General features: G+C 37.9%; 1 protein-coding gene across 1 annotated transcript; it reads right to left on the bottom strand.

Moving 5' to 3' along the window:
* Positions 1-680: 680 nt before the first annotated feature.
* On the bottom strand, positions 681-17,322 carry CRLF2 (cytokine receptor like factor 2; the record flags this gene model as incomplete). The annotated part of the gene is given in 9 exon segments (XM_080351060.1): positions 681-863; positions 867-953; positions 2,158-2,242; positions 3,364-3,478; positions 5,428-5,590; positions 6,310-6,449; positions 8,492-8,664; positions 9,399-9,510; positions 17,247-17,322. Coding segments are annotated over 9 exon segments (1,134 nt in total).
* Positions 17,323-19,729: the final 2,407 nt, after the last annotated feature.

Consider the following 19,729-nt stretch of genomic DNA (forward strand, 5'->3'; position numbering starts at 1 on the left):
GCCCTGCCGTTCTGGAGGAAGTTGCCTACACAGCAGTAGTTGCAGAATAAAACATGACTCAGTGTTGCCCATCCTCACTCTTCTGTTCTTTAACATGAGGCTTACTCTTTCTTTTGATGTGTTCCGTGTATCACAAAGTTTCACAATGGGAGAAACAGCTTACAAAAGCAAGCACTTCTAGGCAAAGGGAGGCTTGCAAAGCAGTATCTCATCCCTGTGAAAATGAGCAGTATATGGTTTGATTTTGTGAGACAAAATCCATTACCTGAAAAAACTCTATTTTACCTTTTCTTTTGGGAAGAATAACATCATAGTTTTCACTGGTCTACATACTCCAGAAGTGCAAGGACTGAGTCTCAGCTCTGAGAGTATGTATGGTGGAGGAGCCTTTGTTCTCTCCTGTCCATAGCAGGAAAATAGGGTTCAGTTTAGTCTTAGAGGTAAACCCCAATAAGAACAACAAATCCTAACTCTGTAAATTATCAGGTGTTTATTTCAAACACTGAGCCTGCTCAAGTGGTCATAAGTGCTTGGGAAAGAACAGACCTGAACCCAGATAAGACAGCCTGGTGTCTTTCTTGATGTGAGTCTGCTTATGACTACCTTTTCTATTCAGCCACTCCCGAAACTCATCACAGTCTTTTATGTAATTTCCTAACACCTTCTGCATTATGCAAGTTCTATAACATCACATACATGTCATCTTTCATTAAAATCTGGAGCCCAGCAAAAGAAGATGTAGTGTTGGATGTTGACATCAGGCAGGCAATCTGAGCTGCCTTGGGATCGTTATTTTCAGCTGCTCTTGAGAACTTGAAGATTTTTTCTTGAGGCCCCTGTTTGTCACTATTCTTCTCGTCTTCTTACTGGCTTTCAGCCTCAATGATGCACTCTGTTTCTTCATATTCTAGCTTGGTTTGTACCACTGCATGATCAGTTTTGTCTATCCATTCCTAGGAAAATGAAAATGTTGATGTTGGCAGGAACTGAGATATCAATCAAAGGAAACTTGGCTGTACAGACAATTATTTTTTCTTAGTAATGTCATCTTTCCAATATAAGCCACAATGGAAAAGTTGAAAAGGCAGCAATATAGACAAACAGGATTTAAGATAGCAGGATGGAAGAAAGGCAAAGTGACAGGAAAGCAGACAGGATTCCACAAATTCATACAAACTCCAACTTATTATCAAGACCGCATTAAATACATCTTCATATTTAACCAGGGCCTTTAGAAAACTTTGGATGTGTAAAATACCTAATGTTCCCTCCTTGATAGACTCACACATTCTTTGACCAAACCCCTGACTTAATTTAACTTGAGAATGAGTTTACATGGAGATCTATGCAGTATAGCATTCATGTATTAAAGCTTCAGCATTAATTTGCATTTCTGTATTTCTTCTTCAGTTTCAGTTTAAAGCTATCTTATATATAGAAAGTTTTCAGTTTGTCACTGAAAGTTTATTACTGCTCTTTGATACTGTCATTTGATTTGAAAATGTAAATATTTGACCTGTGTCCACTCAAAGTAAAGTTAGTAGTAATTAACACAAAGGCAACCCAATTAATAAGGAAAAATACATCATATATGTGATGTCATAGACTCAAGAAGCAGTAAGAAAACAAAAGCAAAACCTGTAGTCTGTTCATTTGACAACCTTTTCTTGCTTAAATATTTAGCAACCATACACCTCTGAGGCTAAGAGAGTTCACTTCCTGCTGTGACTGATGTCTTCAAAGGCACAAGTGCCATCACCAGCTCAGCACTAAGTCTTATGGCATTTCAGAAGCATAAAGGTTAAGATCAGGCTGAAGCAGGATCCCTGAGCTTGTGTGCAGGAATGGATATAAACACCACAATAGTGTCTCACTGGGTATTATGTCTCTGGACAGCCTTAAATCCTTCTCTGACAATTTCTCTGTCTTTTACTATAGAAAGTGTCTTTTGACGGCACCAAAGCAGCACTGTACTTATTGCATGTGGTGTGGCGTTTGATCTGTGGATACTTTTGGGATGTTGCACAAGGGAAATGGGTTTCTCTTAGGTCAGAGAGTGCTTGTGGTAATATCTGTGCAGAGCAAGTACCAGTTGCTACTTTCATATCATTCTCAACACTGTAGAATTCACTGCCTTTCTAGGAGGGAAATGTTTACCTGGAAGTTTCCATTATGATCATTGAAGAGATCAACAAATACATATTTTGGATCTGGTATAGCAGGCATAACTGACTTTTGAAGCCTACAAAGAGGAAAGAAAAGTACAAATTGATGTGATGTTTTGTTATAGTGCTGTCATTCATTCAAAAATCTACTTTGGAACAGTTCTGTAGCCACAAATACGTTTTACATGACAGTACTCTAGGTTCGATACCTTTTAAATATGTTCTGAAGCCAGCAAGCAGCTATAAAAGTATGATGACACCATCAGGCTAAGAGTGATTTTCCTGCTGAATTTTGAACCAACCCCTTCCTAATAAAATTTGGACTCTATACAAACATCCAGCTAGTCAATAAGTGTCATTCTGCTCAATGAAGAATTCAAAGCTTTACATTCCCTGGCCACATTCCCATAGACAGGGAAGTTGGTGCAGCAACCAGTTGTATTGGCTGACAAACACAAATGTAAATTTGAAATGGAGAAATATAGGGAAAAAACCTCTCAAATTATGATTTAAAAGGTTATCAGAGTCCAATATACTTTTAGATCATTTTCTGAAATACTGCATTTCTGGCTTTTTTTCTTTTTTTTTTCTCTCCCAATGAAAAACTGGCCAAAAATTGGAGTCTTCATAGGTTTTGTTTGTGGTGTGTTTTTGTTTGTTTGGCCTTTTTGTTGTTGTTTCTTTTTTGTGTGTGTGTGTGTGTATGTATTTGTTTTGTTTTATTTTTATTATAGCTTTAAAACATGAACAGTCATTCAACTGAAAATATAAATATTGATATAATCTCACTAAAGTTGAATGCACTGAAGCTTACTTCAGTCTACTGCAAACAGACATTGAGTCTGATGAATATTTCGCAAAATAATGTCAGTTCAGAGTAAATAATCAAGATAATTGACTTCTTAGGATTTAAATAGATTTCTAAAAAGAAAGAATAAACTAAGTGGAAGAGACAGAATTTTATCCTGAACCATTGTATTTCATCAGAATCCTTCTGATTTTGAAAGTTAAATGTTTTGATGTTTGGAAGCCCAGGATGCACTATTCCTCAAACAGTAATTAAGCTAATGACTTCTACATCTTCATGATGACTTAATTTATCAGATAAGAATTTTGAGTGCTAAAAGACTTGATCCTGAATTATAGTTCAATTTTCATGACATGATTATTTAGCAGTAACCAATAAAATTATATTTACCTCTGCCATTTACACAGAAGAATCAAGAGGATAAGTATCATTAGAAGTACTGACAGCAAACAACTTAAAACAATTACTGTGTTTGACTGAGATTTTATATCATCATCACATGAATCTAGGAATAATCATAAAAAAGCATGTGAAGAAAATATATTTTGCTTTAGCAGTAAATATTCCTAATCATACTAGAACACTGAGTTTTCTTTTAAAACAAACAAACAGACAAAACCAAAAAAGTTTCTGAGAATAAATAAGACAAGTTCAATTGTTCAATTGAAACCAAATAGGGAAACCATCTTTACACAACATTACAACAAAAGAAAAATTGTATTTTTATTTACCTAAATTGACCTGTTACAGGACAAAGGAGCAGGCTTATAGGCAAAGAATAGAGGTGTTTTAAATTAATTTCTTCTCATCTTCATCACATTGCATTGACAGTGACACAGCAACTTTGTGCTAAGGTGTATATTACATGCAACTACTTACAATCACCAGAGCTGCAAGTGCCATTTAACATGTAGCCTTAATGTCTTATTTCCCAAGACAAAACAAACAAATCTCCCCCATCCCAGCAAACAAAATAATGATTAGCCAAAAATGTTGATAACCTGAAAGTAATTAGTGGCAGGATATCATCTAAGTGACAAGTATATAAACCTAATGTATTTGTGCTCTTTTCAGCATTCTCAGTGTTTTTCCTCCAGCTTTTGTGATGCCACCTCAAAGCTGCACCTCCATCTACTGAACTTCTGCTCTCCACATAAATACTATGAAAAATAAACTGATTATTCATTCATACAGGAGCAAGTACCTGGCTTGTCCACCCTCCCGCTTTGTTGAGCTTGCCAGAAAGCCACAAGAAAAATCATGATCCCTGTGTAAGGTATTCAGAGTCAGTGAAATTTCTTGAGCATGGCTTTGTTCATGGCTTCCTCTGATGTTAAATTTGAAGGCAATAATGACTCATTAAAGTCCTGAAGTAAAATACTTGCCCCAGTGAAGGGGCTGTGCCTCACCCAGGGGCACCCAGAGCGACTGAAACATTAGTCTATTTTTTCTTGCTTTCCATCCTTGCAGTTACCTGCTGGCAGCCTCTAGTCAAATGGTTCAGGTGGGGCTGTTATGGACACCTCTCAGAGGAGCACAGGGAGACATTGTGCTCTGTATTTTCTTAAGGGCATCTGCCAGCCACACCTGAGGATCATAATTGGCATGGTGGAGGAGACTTCTCTGGAGGTCAGTGTTGTGACATACCTATGTGCCAGGATTTCATCCCAGCTTTGTGCAAACAAATTTCCTTCAGGTAAGCTAATAGACTATTACATTTTAGAGAACTCAGATCTGGGTACACTGGGCATCTGGGTGTCTCATAGTTCTGATAAAGCCTAATAGGTGGCATTTTGTGCTTAGCTGATGTGATACAAATGTTCTGGGATGATATACAGTCTCTTTTTTACTACAATAAATCTGTTTTTTCATTTTGATTACAGTAGAAATACTTTTAGCATTAAAGATGGTCAGTCACACTCAGTTAAATCTATCTGTCTGATGTGAAAACAATGCTGATACTGATTTTGCTTCCATGTCATGTCTTATACCTCATCCTCTCTGTTTTGATCAGTCAAGCACATACAAGCATCAGACTGCTATGACCTCTGGTCCCGTAGTTCAGCTGGACATACTTTCAAAATAAACTATCTTCAAAAACAGGGCTTTGAGGATTTTCTTAGGGTTCAGGTTTGATGTCCACATATGATGTCCACACACACACACTATTTTTCACATTGTTGTCATTGGTGGACCCTATACACTCTTGTAACACAAATAATATAGACACCTAACTTTTCTGTTTATGGCATAAATTGATAGTGTTATGGGACATCAGGAACAAAGTGGAAAGGAGTCAAACGTGGGCAATTACACACCACATGAACTTTCTTTAATAACAGAAGATGGAGCACAACAGTGCAACATTAATTTGCTGCATGTTCCCAGCTTCTTTTGCAGTCACCCCTTCCACATTTGTACTTAGACAATATATGAACGTAGCACAGCTGTTACCTAATAATGTGCCATTCATCCATAATGTTTCTGCTTCCCAGTCACTGCTGTAATGTACTACGTTGCAGTATGGTACTAGTCTCTTCAGTCTGACCCGTAAAGAATAGCATTTCCTTGGATCAAAGCCTTGTTCTCCAACACTGCAACACTTAGAAGTTCTGGACTGAGAAGGAAGGCATATCATCATTAATTCTGGTTTTCAAGGCAGTGCTTTAGAATACTACACTCGTTCATGGTCACAACTAGAACAAGGGGCAGGCCAACCCAAAACCTCAGAACTTCTTTTTAACTTCTCTAAGATCTGAGGAGTTCTGTTTCTTGACTAAATATTCACTATTCATATCCATTCCTCATTGTCTGATATTGATTTGAAGGTCATAGCAATCATTACATAGTGCCCTATGTTACTGTTGCTTATTTACAATATGCAAATACACTTCAATCCACAAAAATATTCATAAGTTATATTTCAGAATGAATGAATGCTTAAGAATGAAATAATATTTAGAAATACTTAACAGATAGCTTCAGTAAAAACAAAAATCCTGCGTCGTCTCATTCTATTTAAAGTTTTTTCTTTATTTTTCTTTCTCATTTTAACTTTGCTTTTTAGTTTCGTCTTCCAAAACTCTTCTGTTCTGAATGTATGATCTTTCCCCTAGATTGTCCTCAGCTCTTTGGGTGGGAACTAGATATAACTCAAAAACTAAGTGATTTTTAGCATGGCAGGGATCCAGGATCCTAAATCCTGTTTTCTGCTACCAGTTACATTTGAAAATATGTTATGGGAGACCAGTTTGAAAACAACTCTATTTTACATTCTATGCAGACACTACTCCTAACCTCTTCCAATATTCATTAAAAATGTCATGTCCAACTCACTTGCCAGTCTTTGTCATACTTGCTTTTGTATTGAAGCTCAAGTCTCAAGCACTTCACAGCTCTCTCTGGTTTATTACAGCTTACAGTAACAGTGTCCTCTTTCCAGAAGAAAGTCACATTTTCTGGTTGATTTGGCTTTACTAAGAAGAAAAGAAACAAATAATGTTATAGTCCCTTAAAAATAAGTACTTTACAGTTAAAATTATTGACATTCCTTCCTTGTCTTGATGTTTCTCTGAGTAGTACGTGAAGAAGGCGGACTTTCCTCATGGAAGATGCACTTTTGTAGCTGACCTCCCTATTAAACATCGAAATAGAGCTTGATACCATGGTACTGCTCACCACCTGAGGTGCCACATTCAAATGTAGATACTACCTCAGGTCAGGAACCTGTTGCAAGTACTTAAGAAAGAAGTCCATTCTCCTCATATTCCCTGCACCAAGGGAAAGAGGCTTCTTCATTGGGAAGGGACTGGCAAATTCAGTACCATAAAACCTACAAGACACACTTATGCAGCTGCTGGAGGCTGTCTGGAATATGCTGGGGTATCTGCAAAAAGCACTGGGTGCCCACCTGTGCACACCTGAATCTACCCCTCACTGTTTTCATATTACCCAAAGAGCATGCAATGGTTTGATCTATGTAGCTGATCAATCTTCAGCATTCGGAAATAAAGGCATGAGAAGAATGCTACCTGCTTTCTCAATCCTTCTAGTTGCCTTTTTGTATTATGAAAATTCTGCCTTCCTAATTCAAAGACTTAAGTCTGAGCCTTGATATTTGTGCTTTATTACCTAACCCTTTTGAAATTCATTTTACTATCAGTGAGTGTTTAATAGGTAAAATTCAAGGACCAGGCTGCAGTTTTCCATAATTTACCAGATATTGGTAAAATTACAAGACATAAAAGTATTCTCAGAGTTAGATATCTTGAGGCGTTTTTGTTTAATCTCATTTGCTAAAATAATTAATGTCAATAATACATTTGGAATATATTTTCCAGATAATTCTGCATTGTATATTTTATGCATTATTTTTATCAGAAAAAAACGTTCCTCTATTTAAATCCTGTAACTGTGTGCAATTCCAGAAGATTTTGATAGACTAATCTCACACTAGATGTGAAATATGTATTTGGGTATAGAATGGATTTAATAAAAACAGGAACATGATCTCTCTACTAGTAGGAGGATGTCTCTTTTACACTGCCAGATTGTACGAGAGCCTCTCAGCTAATTTCTATTGGCATCTGATCATGGTTTCATGACAGTTTCTTTGTTAAGAAGTAGCTTGCTGCCTCACATCCCATGGAAGATGGCACAAGAATGGAAGGTTGAAAATGTGAGAAAGATCACACAGACAGGACTGACAAGAAACTACCAACTTTTATTAATTTTTCTGATATGAATACTGAGCAAGCCTACACTAGACTAAGCACACCCATAAATTTTAACATTGTCATTTTAATTTTGATACTGATTTCAAACAAATCTGACTGTCCTGTGTAATCCCACTTAACTGCAGCTGCACATAGGCCTGTGTAATTACAGGTGACGGCAGGGATGAAAATCATCATGAAGTAACTGTAGTTTGGTTTTGGTGTTGTGTACATATACACAGGCATGTCGCAAGAAGAGCCAGAGGCCATGAATGCACTGCAAAGAGCAAGTTTTATTTTAGTTACTTCTCTACTGGGGGATATCTGAAGTGGCACCTAAGCTCCCAGGCAGAGGTGACACCAGCAGGGACGCAGGCGCTGATCAGTTCAGCCCTTTTAAGAAGATCACTGGGCCTGCTGACCTCACCTGTATTTCAAGGCTTCAAGCAGGCGTAGCCTCCCGCTCTTTCTCACAACAAAGCAGGAATGTCATAGTGATAAGGTGCCTAGAGTTTCTCACAAGCCTGTGTTATCTAACACAGAGGTTCTACTCGTCAAGCACACAAGGTCAGTAAAACAATTAGTGTGATGTATGTGCTTTTTCTACAGACAACTGCAAGTCACTTGAGCGTATTTACATTTAACTAATCACCTTGCCAAATCCTCTGCTACATTCTCATACAGGCACACACAGAGGTAATATTTTATACACCAGTATGACTGATTTATTCTCAAACTAAGGACAGCTAGACAATCAGTGAAGACACTAGTACTACTAAGTAGTTGTGATTTTACATACTCACTATAAAAGTCAGATTTTAATCTTTTAGAAAAAATCTCTTCACTTCCATTGTTGTTCCTGATAGAGATGGCAAGAGTGGGTCCTTCTGTCTTAAAAAGACATCCAGAATTATAACCTTGATCCAATAAATAGGTTGGACATGGCTTCCAAACTTTGTGAGGGCCTTCATCAAATCTATAAATGAAATAATATTGGTTAATGCAAAGGCCTTACCACTTAACACCAGTTAATTCCTTCTTGTTACTGTTCCTTCTTTTTTATATCTTTTTTTGTTTTGTTTTGTTTTCAAATGCTCCTACCAAGGGAAGTCTGTATATGGAATTTCTTGAAGCACCATATTTCATAGTGGTGTAAGGGAATTCATTACCCAAACCTCACCAACTCTTCAGCCCTGTATTTTGCTGCAATCTGAAATTATTGTTTCCTTCATGCTGTTGATGTTGTTGTTTTCTAACAAGAGAATGTTTTATTCAAACACGTTTTAACAAATCTGTTTCCAAGATGGTACTGCTAAAAGTTCTTTCATGTACACCGTGCAGAAAGAACAGGGAAGATCAAGCTCTATGACTGTCTTTAACCAAAACATTAAATTTCTATTAGTCATTAATGACATCTGTTAACAAGGAAAATATACACATACATGTGGAAAAAAACCACTTCCAATAGTGTAATTAGCATTAATATTTAGCATAAAGACAAATGAGGATCAAATGTTTCACATAATGTCTCTTCTGACTGGCTATTCAGCAGGCTTCCTGATTTGTACATTCCCGTAGCAGGTTGTTTCATGCTGGATGATGGAAAAATATTAAAAGCACAGTTCACAGAAGACTCAAACAGACTGAGATATTTGAGTCTCTCAAAATAAATCCTTTAAGAAAAGGAGAACAGGCACTGTCAGTACTCACGTATAAGAAAACGACACATTCTCACTGGGAAATAATTCTCTTGCTCCCCATGTGATCTGCATCTTCTCATTATTGAAATTGATTATTGTGGTGTTGATGGCATCTTTCCAACCTGCCCAGGACATTGACAGAGAATATAATTTCAGCAGTGAGTATGAAAAGGACCCCTTTTGACATTGGTAGGCAATCAGTATTTCAAAGATATGTATGCAATACGCTCAGGTGATCATAAAATAAGAAGAATATCTAAAATGCAAGAAGATGGAGTAAAATAAACTAGAGAGGCTGAAACTAGAATTTCAAAACAGAAATAAACACCCTATGGTCCCTGGGCCGCAAGGTATAGACTGGTTCATGTGCATGCAATGTATAGGGCCTGTACTTTGAGGGTAGTTTTCACTCAAAATACCTGTTAAAGTTTTCCTGGTATGAAAAATTATTTGGGAACTAATGCCCATAGATCCTGTGTGTAAACTGGCAAATGTTTACTCTGATAAACAAGGGACTAACATCACAGGTCAATATTGGGTCAAAATCCATAGGAACTCAGAGCAGATCAGCACAAGTAGGTGTACTGCATATTTGATACATATGGTTCTGTTCAGTTCCACCTTATACACAAGCAAGACCATTTAATGTCCTCTGACTGCATGCAGATATTATTTCCTCTCCTGATCTTCTCATTTTATAGCTCTTGCTAGGGACACAAATACTTTAATTCGTGTTCATCAGGATTCTGCACTCAGCCACTGAAGATAACTCTGACATTGAAAAATTGAGAAATTAAGAAGACAGAAGGATATCCATTCTATATTAAGGAGAAGGATGAATTCTTTATTTTGCATCCTATAAGATATGAAATTATATTTACATGAATGAAAAAAGAGGAAGAAAATGTATATTGAATATCAGCAAGAAACCACTTAAGGGTAAAATTTGCAGACTGCGGTCTCCAGACATGAAGTGTTTACCACTGAAGACTTTCGCTGGAATATTCCTGCCCATCAGGAGAATAGGGGGATTGCTGCCTAAATAATATGCCACTCTGGGCTTCTGATGTCGTTTACAGTGGAAAAACATCGCTTATGAGTGTTTTATCACATACAGTGATCCTGAATGTTCATGGGAATCAGGCCTAATTATCCTCAAGGTTCTTGTCTTTTGCTCAGTAAACAACACTTAAAATCTGAGAAAGGCACGTGGAAACACATGGGTTCAAATAACCACGTTGCTTGTTTTCACAGCTATATCTCTGTGTCTAGGCATTTCATGACTTCTGTAATTAGACTGAGTCAAAATATTATTGTACAGGTGTAACTGTGTTTTTTGTCAAAATAATTCAAGACACAGTTAGGGCAGAAATCCAAGAGACACTGGGTAGATGTCACTGTAGGTCCTTGCTATGTGATTCATGGAGTTCTGGTAAAGATTCTGCTCTTACTGAAGGGAAGGACTTGAAACAAACTTCTCCATCTCTTAACTAATGCCTGCAGTCTTGTTCTGTGTTGTTTTCTCAAAACTGAAAGTCTCATGTGTTTTTCTGAGGAATAGAGAAATCAAAACTATAACACACTGAAGAAAAACAGAACTTCAAAACTTCAAAAGCTATCACAAAAAGGAATTTGTCCAGCCAGTTCTACCTTTCTTACATAAGACTACCTAGCCCCTTGTTTCCTAAATCATCAAGCCCTTTTTAAGTCCCCTCAGCAAGTCTAAAAGATTATCTTGTCTTTAACTAAAGTCAGTAAGAAATATGATGGCAAAGTGACTAACAGTGGATTCTTGGTCAGTAGTTTCACTAACACATTTTGATTTTTACAGACTAAATACTAGCATGGTTGTGCTGTGTAGTATATAGTGTTATGCTTAGTGTAACTGAAATCCATATGACTACTTGGACTTAGACTTTCTATAAAGATAGTCAAATATATTTTAATGCATGTATAATTACATGTTCTTCATCTTTAAATAAAATTATTGTTATAGAAAAGAATATAAACACTGGTGAATGGAGAATACTGTAATGTCATGAGATAATTTTTATGATGTAGAATGCATCCTTTCAGTTCTCTTTAGAAGCAACAAAATACGTAGTTTCCACTTTTCGATATTTAGTCTGATTGCAGATATTTTCACTTTGAGAAAGAGTTGCTAATGTACATGCTTCAATTATGAAAATAAAAGCAGGAAGTGTACTTGCTTTCTTAATCATGCATTTTCAATGTTAATTAATTTCAAAAGTGATTTACCGTGCTGTTTCCATCTGATATGAGCTGTGAACACACGTCTTCTTGAGCTTGACAAAAAGATTTCAAATAGCCTGTGTGCTAAGCAGGGAGGCATGCAGTCTCAGAAGGAACAAATGGTGGGTGTCCAAGAGTCCTATCTCAGGCCTAGCCAACTAGTCCAGGTTGTTCCAGGACCCTCACCAGAGGAAGGGTGCCAGCTCAAAATGCTCCCTTGGACTTGGGCACCTGGGCAGCCCCAATGAAATCCGCAGCAGCAATTTTTCCATTATTTGGAGGGTGGGTGAAGCACCCAGCATTTCTCCCGTTGCTGTCTGGCTGTACCACAGAACTGTAAAGCAAAGAAGTGAAAAGTAGGTACTTGCGGATGTCAAACAACTGCTAAAAATTTTGGGGGATCTTGCTGAATTTGCCGTGAAAAATTAATTTAATTGTTCTGAAGTGTTCAGTCAATTTGGTCACAAGGGTTGTACAGGTACAGAGAAAAATGAGAAAGAGAAAAAAGGGACCTTGTAATTAAAATAGGTAGCACCATTGAAAGAAGAGAAGAAAAGAGAGGAAAATCTTATTTTAAATATCTCCAAGAGGAAAATACTGCAATGTTATCAGTTTTATCCCTGTATGTTGAGAGTGGTAAAATAATATTGTATTACTTGGTCTTTCTGAATGAATTTTCTCTTACTGGGCAGTGTAAAGAAATCTTTTTTTATTATTTTTTGGGGGAAATTGGTAGAACTAACACACGTAACACTGGTTCATTAATTGTGAGAAAGCACAGAATTTGCTCATGTAAATTTTTTGTATACACTTGAGAAAAACTGTGGCGCTAATATTTGGATTGAATTTGCCTCTCAAATAAGTGATGTGTGCTTGGGAAGCCTCTCGAACTTGTGACTATGAATGCCACAGACTCACAGAATCCAGAATGTTAGGGACAACCCTGACACTGCCAGCAGAGAAATTAAAACAAATATTTTGGTAAAGTGGTAACCTACCCTTGCCTTTCCATGCAGGTCCACTCTTGAAAACCTTTTTCAGGGTGCCACATTTTCCCTCAATTCCAGTGCAAAAAGGACACCATCATCAAAGCCCTGAATCCCATAAAGTTCCTTTATGAGGTATTTGACCTCTTCAAACTCACAGTGGGTTGGTTCTAGAGATAGATAATAAGGAAACTAGAGCAACCATACAGGATTTCCACACACTAAGGAGTGGTCCCTGTGTAAAACCTTAGGGTCTGATCTGACTGGCCTGTTGGAACACAACAAAAGTCACCAATTCATTCTGAGCTTTGTACAACATTCATTATTCTCTATTTTTCAGTTATGATAGCTGTATGCTACTTATTAGAGGCTGCAATTCAGAGATGCACACTAGACTTTGGGTTTGGCAATGCATATATTTTTTTTTGTATGACATAAAAGGATATCAGTTTGGCTCTAGTCTTGCAGTGATTTATTCATGGACTTTACACGCTCTGAGTAGTCCACTCAACTTCAACAGGATTACTCAGAGCACATCAACTTAAAACCACATATAAATCTTTCTAGGATCAGAACCTTTTTCTGCAAGAAATTGAAACTTTGGGATTTTAACATTTAAATATAAACTCCGGCAACCACAGTTATTTATGGGCTAAAATTGAAGGTAATACACTATTAAATACTTTAAAACTAAATAGAAACATTTAATAGAAAAGAAACAGAAATTGTAATAAACTATCTGGTGATATATATGTGTTCTTTCCTCTGCTCTAGTTTTTAAGAACTTGATGTAGTTTAACCCAAGCTAGCAATATAACCACAATATCCACTCACTCACTTCCTCCACTGCTTCTTCTCCCATAAGGGGGAGAGAATTGACAGGGAAGGGTGAAACTTGCAGATTGAGATACATACCATTTAATAAAATAACAAAATATTACTAATCTATTACTACTAATAATATATAAATTAGAAATAGAATATAAAATAAAAAATACTCAATACAATTCCTCATGAACTCCATCCACACTGAGCAGCCAGTCCCAAGCAGCAGCACCTGGTCTCAACAACTGATCCCAGAGAGAGAAGAGAGAAAAAGACAGAGAGGCACAGAGGCCTCTGCAAAACAGCAGGATGGCAAAAGGCCAAACTAAAGAAATTCCTGAACAGAACTCTCCCAAAACAGAGCAGAAGCAGAACACCTGTTCTTCACCTGTCTGTGTCCTGCTTTGTCCTGGCTCTGACACCCAGCCAAAAGATCTCGACTCTCCTCATATATGAAACGTGATGCTAATGGAATAGCTAAATAGAATTCTAATTCATCAGTCTGGATGCCCAGCAAAGTCTGCTCATCCATGACCCCATTCCTGGCTGCCTCACACCTGTGGGCAGAGTGCTCAGAAAGACCTTGTCTCCCAGGTCTTTAATTAAAAACTTTAGATCTGTCTCTATGTGTTATCTTCTTGTTCTCAAACTAAATCCAAACAATGATTGTCCTAGCCATAAAAAAGAAAGATTTCTAACTGCATGAAGAAAATTAATTCATTTTCAGTCATAGCAGTACAGAACTTCATAAGAAATCAGTCTTAACATAATTAATGAACTAGACAGGACAGTAAAGGCTTTACCAAACTTCTATTATTAAAAACTGCATTTCTAGAGCTCTAGTCAGGGTAATTTTCTACTCTGCTTTCTAATTTTGTTTTATGTAAGTGTTCAGGCAAAATTTGCGTGCATATTTTCAAATTATAGCACATATATGTTGCATAATACACATTTCAACATTAGAAGATGCATAGCTTAAGTAAGATTCTTGCTAACATGGCAGCTCTTCCACAGTAATTGTAATTATTTAAAGCATTCTTCTATTGATGATCCTAGAAGCACACAATAGACCAAAGTAACACATTTATCATCATTCTTTGTATCATCATAATGGGTAGATTGAAAGGTCAAAAGTATAATATTATGACTAGGCAGTCCCTAAAAACTAAAGGCTAAAGAGAGATTGCAACATCTTGTCAGGATGGCCTACTGGTCTCGCTAGTTATGGAGGATGCTGCACTGCTGTAGGACACATACCAATGCCCTGCAGTATAAGCTGGATGCAGCAGGATGACCATGAGCCAACACTGTGCCCTTGTGGCCAAGAAGGCCAATGGCATCCTGGGGTGTATTAGAAGGGGGGTGGTTAGTAGGTTGAGAGGGGTTCTCCTTCCCCTCTACTCTGCCCTGGTGAGACCACACCTGGAATATTGTGTCCAGTTCTGGGCCCCTCAGTTCAAGAAGGACAAGGAACTGCTGGAGAGGGTCCAGCACAGGGCAACAAGGATGATTAAGGGAGTGGAGCACCTCCCTTATGAGGAAAGGCTGAGGGAGCTGGGTCTCTTTAGCCTGGAGGAGACTGAGGGGTGACCTTATTAATGTTTATAAATATACAAAGGGTGAATGTCATGAGGATGGAGCCAGGCTCTTCTCAGTGACAAACAATGGTAGGTCAAGGGGTAATGGTTTTAAACTGGAACATAAGAGGTTCCACTTAAACTTGAGAAGAAACTTCTCCTCAATGAGGGTGACAGAACACTGGAACAGGCTGCCCAAGGAGGTTGTGGAGTCTCCTACTCTGAAGACATTCAAAACCCGCCTGGACACCTTCCTGTGTAGCCTCATCTAGGTGTTCCTGCTCCGGCAGAGGGATTGGACTAGATGATCTTTCAAGGTCCCTTCCAATCCCTAGCATTCTATGATTCTATGATTCTAAGCTTCATAGAGAATTATCCAAGTCTACCTCTTCGGTAAAAACAGACAGGGACCAAAAGGGCTCCACACAAGACTTTAACATCACAGGCAACTGCAGGGCACCTAGGGGTTCTCAGGTCAGAGAAGTGTGGAAAATACCACTGCGGTGTGTGGATAAAGTGTTTTTGCAGGGGAAAATAAAGAAATTTCCTTGAGCAATAAATTATGCAGACACAACCATGAGCAAGAGTATGAGCAATCACATTCCACCTCCAAGTGACTTTTCAAAGTTCATTACTGAGAAAAAATACTATTGAAGGGGAATATTGCAAAAAAAAAAAAGGCTAAATGTCATGGAACAGATCAAAAAAAAAAGACAAAAAGAAGAGGCAGAATGTCATTCTGCAAAGATAACAGAATGGAACATGCATGTACTGGAACAGTTGCAACCTCATTGAAACATAACAAAGAAGAAAAAGCACTTTTGATTTCCTGACACTGATGAAACCTGATAAGTAACCACATGTTGAACTTCCACATTGTAGCATACACTATAGAAAATACTGGAGAACAAGACCCAGATTTGAGTCTACAGTTTTTAGTTACTCTTAATACTACTAATCTATGAGAACAGTTTCATTTCACTAATAGAAACACACGTAGGCGAAAGTGCAACTCCTTGTGCACAAGATTGCTAAATTGAATGTACAGTACAGAGACTTAATAGAAAACCTCTTTTCAGGAAAAGGAACAGGACAGCAAGAGAGACTTTTTAATTGACATTTTGAGTCAAGGCATACTCCTTGTAGTCTAATTCTTATAACCCATCAAACTGAGTGTTGTTTCTTTTGTTTTGTTTTGTTTTCAGAATATCACCAGCCATTGCTAGGCATCACCACATTGTGCATCAAATAAGCACCACAATTATAATTTTCAACTTCAGTTTCACAAAATCATGCCATCAGTATAGCATGGCTATAGATGTTTACCCCACTCAGGGCAAGGAAGAGTCATGTCCCCTCACAGAAGAGCCAGTGATTCACAGAATAAATTAGCAATGGAGAATCTGGTGTTGCTGCATTCCTGAAAATGGTACTTACCATACACACAACAGAACAGAGAGCTGATCTATAGGTTAATAAGAAGAGGACATAATTTTAAAGTATTTCTTTCTCCTTATAAAATTAATGACAGGGAGCTTGTGATAAATTAACAAGAGCAAAGATTAGATTGTTGGTCTATGTGTTAGGCTTTATCTTTGATTTCTCTAAGAATCCATTTATCTTTGGCAAGCTACAAATAACGGCACTGCAGACAAACACTTGACATAGAGATGTTCTTATATTTAGGTAGTCAAATAACCAGGCTTCCATGTCTTTAGTAGTTCTTCTCTTTAATAGTATTTTTATCTTGATGCTTTTTCAGGCACAATACATTGCTAGATATTTTCTCATCATGTTCATTCTTCCAGACTACTAAACACTGGGGTCTTACCTAGAATTGTTTTTTCCATCCTTGTTCAACATGAAGACTAGTCTTTTTGGATGCCTTCTACTCTGTTAGAAACTACACCTCAGACAGTAAGTAGTCCTGCTTAAAAAAAAATGAGTATTTCTCTCCTTAATAGTAAACACAAGTTTACCAAGTTTTGTCTTGATTTTTAAACAGAAAACATTCATAGAAATCTCTTATCATCATCATTTTTAAAAAAAAAAAGTTTAATAAGCAACTTTCATCTCTGCTGGATATCAACTTCTGTTTGATTGATGCTTTTCACCAAAAAATTACTGAATATTGTAACACATGAGGTAAAGTATGCACAGAAATATTCTAATTAATATATCAATTTCTTAAATAAGTATCTGTGCATTTGAACTTACCAGGAGACTGTGACTGAGAAGCCACCAGGTTGCCCAGTGTGAAGATCATTAAACATGCTTGAGAGGTGAGGCTCATTGTTGGAATGACACAACAGACTGTGAAGAGATGAGTAATCGTAGTCTCCGGATTTTACTATTTAATCACTTCATACCAGACGCTGGAGACAACTGGAGGAAGTGACTATAGGAAATGAAAAATTGACATATCTCTAATTATAAACAAATCAGAAGATCAGGACTTCACAATGCCTACATTCTTCCTACTTTATAAAACAAAAATAATTATTTTCTCAGAATAGAAGTATGTCTCTTGTCAGCACTTTGCTTTATCTTTTCAAAGCTGTACCGGAGGTGACTGTAGTCCTGATCCAAGTAAGGAGCAGGTGGCTGTGCGTAGCTGTGATCATATCACATGGATGAATACACTGACATCAAAGTGTCCAGTGACCTGAAGGTACGAGAGGTACAGTCTGCTTACAAATCAGGAGCTGTTCCTGCTGGTAGATGCATATATGGGCATTCCACATGCCTGGTGCACCTCAGCTGGCTTAAATGTCTTCTTTCTCCGTATCAGAGGCAGAAATCGTGAGCCCTTTTGTGACAGAGAGACCTGAGCTACCAGGAGTAGGGAGGTAATTACACAAGGGGTGGCACTAGGATTAATTTCCTCCTGTGTTACCTGGACACATATATGCTGCTATAACTTCTAAATATATCCATATAGCTAACATTCCATGTATCTATACTATACCTACACCTTATATAACAATATACTTAAAATTATACGTAGAAACTGGGAAAGAGTGTTTTGCCTGAGATAAACATATTTTAGAAACTGCACAACTTAAACTCTTATAGTAATCACAATTACCACATCTAAAGAAACCTATTTTCTGTAGATCCGCAGTAAACTGGGCGTTAGCTACTTCCACACAGTAGCGCAGCAAGCAGAGGTAGTTAAGCCTTGGGACGAAGCAGTTGGTGCTAAGGACCCAAGAGCCAGACAGTGTGTGTGATGACAGGGGGAAGTTTTCCCTAGACTAGTACCAGTCCAGCCCTGTGGGATAAATGCCTGTTAGCAGTCAGAGACTGCTAGATGCCTTCTTGGAGCTCAGCTTCTGGTCTGTGTTCACCTAAGAGGAACCTGGTGCTCCACTGTGTGAACAAAAACATGAGTATGATTTAGAGATTCACATCACAAGCCTGGTCCTAATCTGGACAGAAAAGTCAGTGTGGCCCCAGCCTACTGCCCTTCTCCAGCAAGAGCTCAGGAAGACAGTGCTGAGGAACCAAGTGCTGTCTTCCCTGGGCTTGCCAGCTGCTCCCTTCACATCCTGATGAAGGTTTACTGTTCACTTTTCTAGGAATATGTGAAACAGGCAAATACACCAATGTACTTCAAATCTAGTCTGTCTCCTCATTAAACATCACACAAAATAAGCTAGTCCATGAAATCAACATGTAAAAATAGAAATTATAGTCCTCAATTCCTGTGTTTCTTAGCTGGTCTCAAGCTTTTTCTCTGCTTGCATCAAAAAAAGTACAAGAGCCTTCTCATGCAGGGCCATGCTTGGGCAGACGAATGACTCAGTCACGTTGCATGCAAAGTGGCCTGGGCACACAGACCATTTGGCTTTTTGGAGACCTCATCCCTTAATCTCCTTGTTGCCTCAAGTTTCTAAAGTAGGGAGAATGGAAATTTGTCTGCTGCATGTGGTACTAAATAGAGAGCTGGATTGTGACTCGGAATACATCCAGAAGTTCTGCCATGATTTCTGTTTACACTTATTTTCATTTGTTTCAGAGCCTTCCCTAACATGTTCACTGCACTTTTTAACACAACGGTACTGCTTGTCAAATGAGACCCTAATTAGCTTTGTCATATCATCAAAGTTTTCAGTCAGATGATGTGGTACCAGTTTTGATCTGGCTATTCCTTTTCTTGGGTTGGCTGCTTTCACTGATTTATCCATTGCATGTCGCAAGAAAACCTATTCAAATCCCAGTGACTCTTGGAAATCCCTGCACAACTGCTTGACACATACAGTATTCTGTTAAATGTCTAGTCCCTGCTTTGTTCAAGTGCCTCCAGGCAGGCATTAATTCCTGGAACTAACATAACAAGCAACACAGAACTCAAATACTAAACTAGGTGATAGTTAATGGAAAGCTGAAATCACTCACGGTTTCCATAGTCAACATTGCAGAAGCCAGTGTGATAAAAAAAATGAAGGCAGAGAGCCAAAACTCTCTGGTTCCTGGGGACAGGGCAACTGCCGCATGTCTTCATTTGAGTTAAAACCACATTTTCTTTGCAGTGTCTTGTCTTCACTGGAGTGTGATGGAGACAAGTTTGGCCCTATCGGATTTTCATACAAGTAAAACACACCAAACCACAGTTCTTCTAAGATGGTTCATTCTATGGAGCAAAAGGATGTGGGGGGACAATATGCAAATAGAAGGTATCTAAAATATCTTCTGGC

This window comes from Nesoenas mayeri (assembly GCF_963082525.1).
Source record: "Nesoenas mayeri genome assembly, chromosome: 1".
Lineage (NCBI taxonomy): Eukaryota > Metazoa > Chordata > Aves > Columbiformes > Columbidae > Nesoenas > Nesoenas mayeri.